The following is a 4192-nucleotide window of genomic DNA, read 5'->3' on the forward strand; positions in this document are numbered from 1 at the left end:
GCACAAAATGAAAAATGTCTTATGCAAGTCTCTTCTTTAGAATACAGATTCGTACACCTTAATTTATTTCCATTAACATTTAAAAGGTTCTTTGAAAAGCACATGAAAAGTATTTTTCCAACTGACAAGGACGTCATGAACCAGTTATTTTTATAAGCTAAACAGTTTTCCAACTGCTTTCCCCATTTGTTTTTGCACGTTGTATATCATAGGTCTATGTTACATATAAGTGTGTACGTGTAGGCTACGGTGCCGAAAGAAATTGCTGACGTCGGCAACTAATGTTCGTACAAACCATTTCTTTTGATTTCTCAAAATATATTAAATTCCTGCATGAACATCATACATTCAGAATGCATAGCTAAAGTACTTATATATTTACTGTTCAATGGGCTAGGCTATCTTGAAAATCGAATTTCATATTGTCCTGCATTTATATTTTGGTGTAATTTGAAGTAACCTTTCTTTTTTTTTTAGATCATTGGGGTCCGCAAATAATAATTCTTCGTGTTTATTGTCCCCTCTTGTGCAACAAAAAAAGTATAAATGAATATATAAGAATATATATTAATTATTCTTATTTTTTGTATTTCGTTCACAACGTCATGCATTGTGTAAATATTAAATCGAATTGTTTTCTTACCTGCCATTTACTGTGCATGTTAAGATCTAATTTTAGATCTATTTTTGGCTTAGGTGAATATGTTTAAACGTTTTAACACCAAGTGTATGCGCCAAAGTGATGCGCATGATTTGTTGTTACAACATGATTTCTTGAATTTTATAAAAACTAAAGATGGTGAGTTTGGGGGAAATTTGCTTGTTTACATTTTGGGTGCATTATAACATATCACCTTACCACCACTAGCATTTCTCAGAATTAATCGTGTATGTTATATTTGAATGCTTCAATGAGGCCTTCCATGGAATGAATGAATCCAGAAACACTACATATACCTCCAATTACAAATATAGCGACATCAAAAAAAACTTGGTGCCAAAGTAGCTTCCTCCAGAGCAGCTTGAGGTGAAAGAGGCTGGGAAGGAGAAAGCATAAACCTGCACCTGTCAGACTGCCTGTTAAGCCCATGAGTAGCGCAAAGTGTGGAACATAGATGGCCATTAACATGGTGAACACAACAAGACCACATCGGAGTGAGAGACCCCATGACTTGAGACGGCCATCACCCCCATAACAATCCGGGAAAAACGCACGCCCTCCATCCTGAAAAAACGTCTTCTCCAGGACTTCAACAGCAGCAAAAAATGGCAGTGGATATGACAGCAGGGCCTTGGACACTAAGAAAAGGTTGACAACGGCCCTGATTCCAGATGGCAAGTTATCGGTGATCACTTCCTTGGTTTCATCTGCCCAGGTTAGATATGCCACCAGAGCAAAGAGCCCTTTGAGGATGCAAGCAGCAATGTGAGTCCAGTTCATCATGCTGTGGAACTCACTGGGTTTCTGCATGTTCCCCTCCAATGATGGCAAGAAAATCTGGGAAGTGTAGCTGAACACGATGATACCAATAGAGATAGGGAACTTCTTCACATCAATGTAAAACTTAACCTTGTCCCAGGCCCAGTCTCTTGCCCTAGAGAGGCAGTATGCTATCACAAGGATGTTGATGATGAAATGAGCAAGAGTGCAGAGCAAGCTGAACTTGGACACGGCTTTTAAGTTTTTGAGGAAAGCGCAAGGCAGCAGTGCAGCGGTGGCGATGATGGCCCAGGACCTCTGGGACACAGGGAGGGTTGGGAAGCTGTTGTACATCAGGTTACCACTCACAACCACATATAAAATACAGGTCATCACAAGCTCAATGATCTGGGCTACATTCACGATGTGGCCTCCTAGTGCGGGAAACCTGGGAGCACAGCAAGCGTTGGCAATGTCAACATACGAGTCCCTGACACGCACCAGCTGTCCGTCTTCATTCTCTTCATAGAGGCAAGCGATGAGGATTTTCCCTGTGTAACAGCACACAACTGCAGCAAAAATGATGAGAAAAAGTCCGAGATATCCACCGTGGAGAATAGCATATGGTAAGCCAAGTACAAACATTCCCTGTGAACACATAAGCAATTCAATATCATTAAACCTATATTTATAGAAAGATGCAAATTAATGCTGCATAGTTGGTTGTTATGAGACATGATATATGATTACATGGCTTGGTTTACTTAGGCTTTTGCATTTCTGTATTGATAATAATGTTGATTTTCTGAGTATCTTGTATTGGTGTGTGTGTAGGAATGATCTTCCTATACATGGGAAAAACATGGGTAACAGTTAACGAGATAACATTTTCGGGTGGAAAAACCATCCGTGGTGGGGGATATACGATTTTTAATTTGTTAAAATGTGAAATACATGTCAAGGTCTGCGCAATTAACATGTTTCTAAAATATGCAGTCCACAAAGGCCTGTGATACTAGACAGGCATATAATGCTTGGGTAGACTTGTATGTCTGTGAATTCAGTGTTCTTGATTATCACTATTACATCATTCTCTCATCAACTGGGGAGACCAAAGAGAGAGTGTTATAATGATCTGCAGCTTTGAGCTAATCAAACACACACAATTAAATGTGTGCTTGTGTGTGTTTGTGTTTGTGTGTGTGTGTGTGTTATTTCAGGGTATCCAATAATGTATTCATTATGCCTATAAATTTCTCCTTGTGTATTTTTATAGTCTTTTAATTGCCCCTAATTATTTCATATTCAAATTATTTCATACATAATGTCAAATATTTCAGAATTTACTAAATTCACCTTTGAATCACACATTTTAGGAAAAAATGCGAATGCATCCTTACCTGGATAGCATTAGTAACGTTCCAACCTGCCTCCCAAGCAGTAATTTTTGGCTTATCTTGAGAGGCAAGTTCGTTACACATACCACCGTCTTTCGACGCGGAGGATGAGGGACCAGTGCCGTCTCTCTGGTAGTGACTGTCCCCTTCCATACTACCATCTTCCACAGTCATCCCGGCCCCCTCCATCTCCTCGTTTTTGAGTATGTCCATCTGCAGTCCTTGCCTGTGGTCATAATCCAGATCATCGCAGGCAGCGAAGCCCAAGGCTTCCTCATCCGTTGCAGCTTGGAAGCCCATTCTTGCGAACATGCCACTCACCTTCGCCTGTGATTTATTGGTAACTGTAGAAGCTGCGTTGGACAGCTTGTTGGAGATCTTGCTGCGAATTAATGTCGCCATGTTTCTTTTGTAACAGTTTTCCAGACACCTTTATGTGTATAATCTGTATGTAATAGTTTTAGTCAAGACCAAATATAACTTGACTGCACATAAAAAGAAATAGAGAAAACAACGCGATAATGGTTAATTTCTAAGGTTTAGTTGTTATCTTCCGTTTTCGTTGAAAGTGTACGCAGTAATCTTGATAATCCCGTGGATCATGTCACCTTCAAAGGTCAGTACCTGCTGCCTGCATCGTACCCACGCGCTTCTTCTTTTGGTTTGGTTCCGTGGTGCGTTTACTAGCTGAAACTAGGTCTTCTCCAAACGTGCGTAAAATCATATATCGAAGGGATTTTCGGTTGATGGTCGCTGCGCCACTGTTGCCAAAGTTGTTTTTTTTTTGAAGCCGTTAATAGTGCCAATGCAGTACGCGCGAGCCTAAAGATGGTGGGGAGGAGGCGCGTGTCATCATCAGCTTGCCAATACGAAGCTCTGCCGCGTAAAACGTCTCCGGACTCCTGCACGCGCCGCCACCCTGCAACAGAGAAGGGAAAAAAGATTTGGTGCATTTCTGAGGGAGGCGCTTGCGGTACCTCAACCTCCACCCCTTCTCACCATATACAGTGCACCTTAATCCAATGTCCAATGACAGCCTGGCTCTCCAACTCTTGTATAACCGTACACACACACACACACACACACACACACACACACACACACACACATATATATATATATATACCTGATATATATAACAGAATCAGATATTGTGCGCCTGAAGTCCATGCACATTCACTTCGGACCAGCTTTTACAATGAGACTGGATGATTTAACCTTTTTTTTGTCTTTTACAAATGTGCCCTACTGTTAATTTCTTTAACAATTTATATGGCAAAGGATGAACTCTATATACTTTATTCCAGATCAACAAAGGAACGATCGGCTTCACGTAAAGACGATGGAACATTTAAGCAATTTTGGAGTCGGACTG

General features: G+C 40.7%; 1 protein-coding gene across 1 annotated transcript; it reads right to left on the reverse strand.

The window, feature by feature from the left end:
* Positions 1-408: 408 nt before the first annotated feature.
* On the reverse strand, positions 409-3763 carry slc32a1 (solute carrier family 32 member 1). The gene is made up of 2 exons (XM_077013716.1): positions 2821-3763; positions 409-2068 (listed from the first exon to the last, which is right to left on the reverse strand). Exons 1-2 carry the CDS (start codon positions 3217-3219, stop codon positions 881-883), a joined length of 1587 nt encoding a protein of 528 aa, XP_076869831.1. The 5' UTR covers positions 3220-3763; the 3' UTR covers positions 409-880.
* Positions 3764-4192: the final 429 nt, after the last annotated feature.

Source organism: Brachyhypopomus gauderio, chromosome 8 (assembly GCF_052324685.1).
Source record: "Brachyhypopomus gauderio isolate BG-103 chromosome 8, BGAUD_0.2, whole genome shotgun sequence".
Lineage (NCBI taxonomy): Eukaryota > Metazoa > Chordata > Actinopteri > Gymnotiformes > Hypopomidae > Brachyhypopomus > Brachyhypopomus gauderio.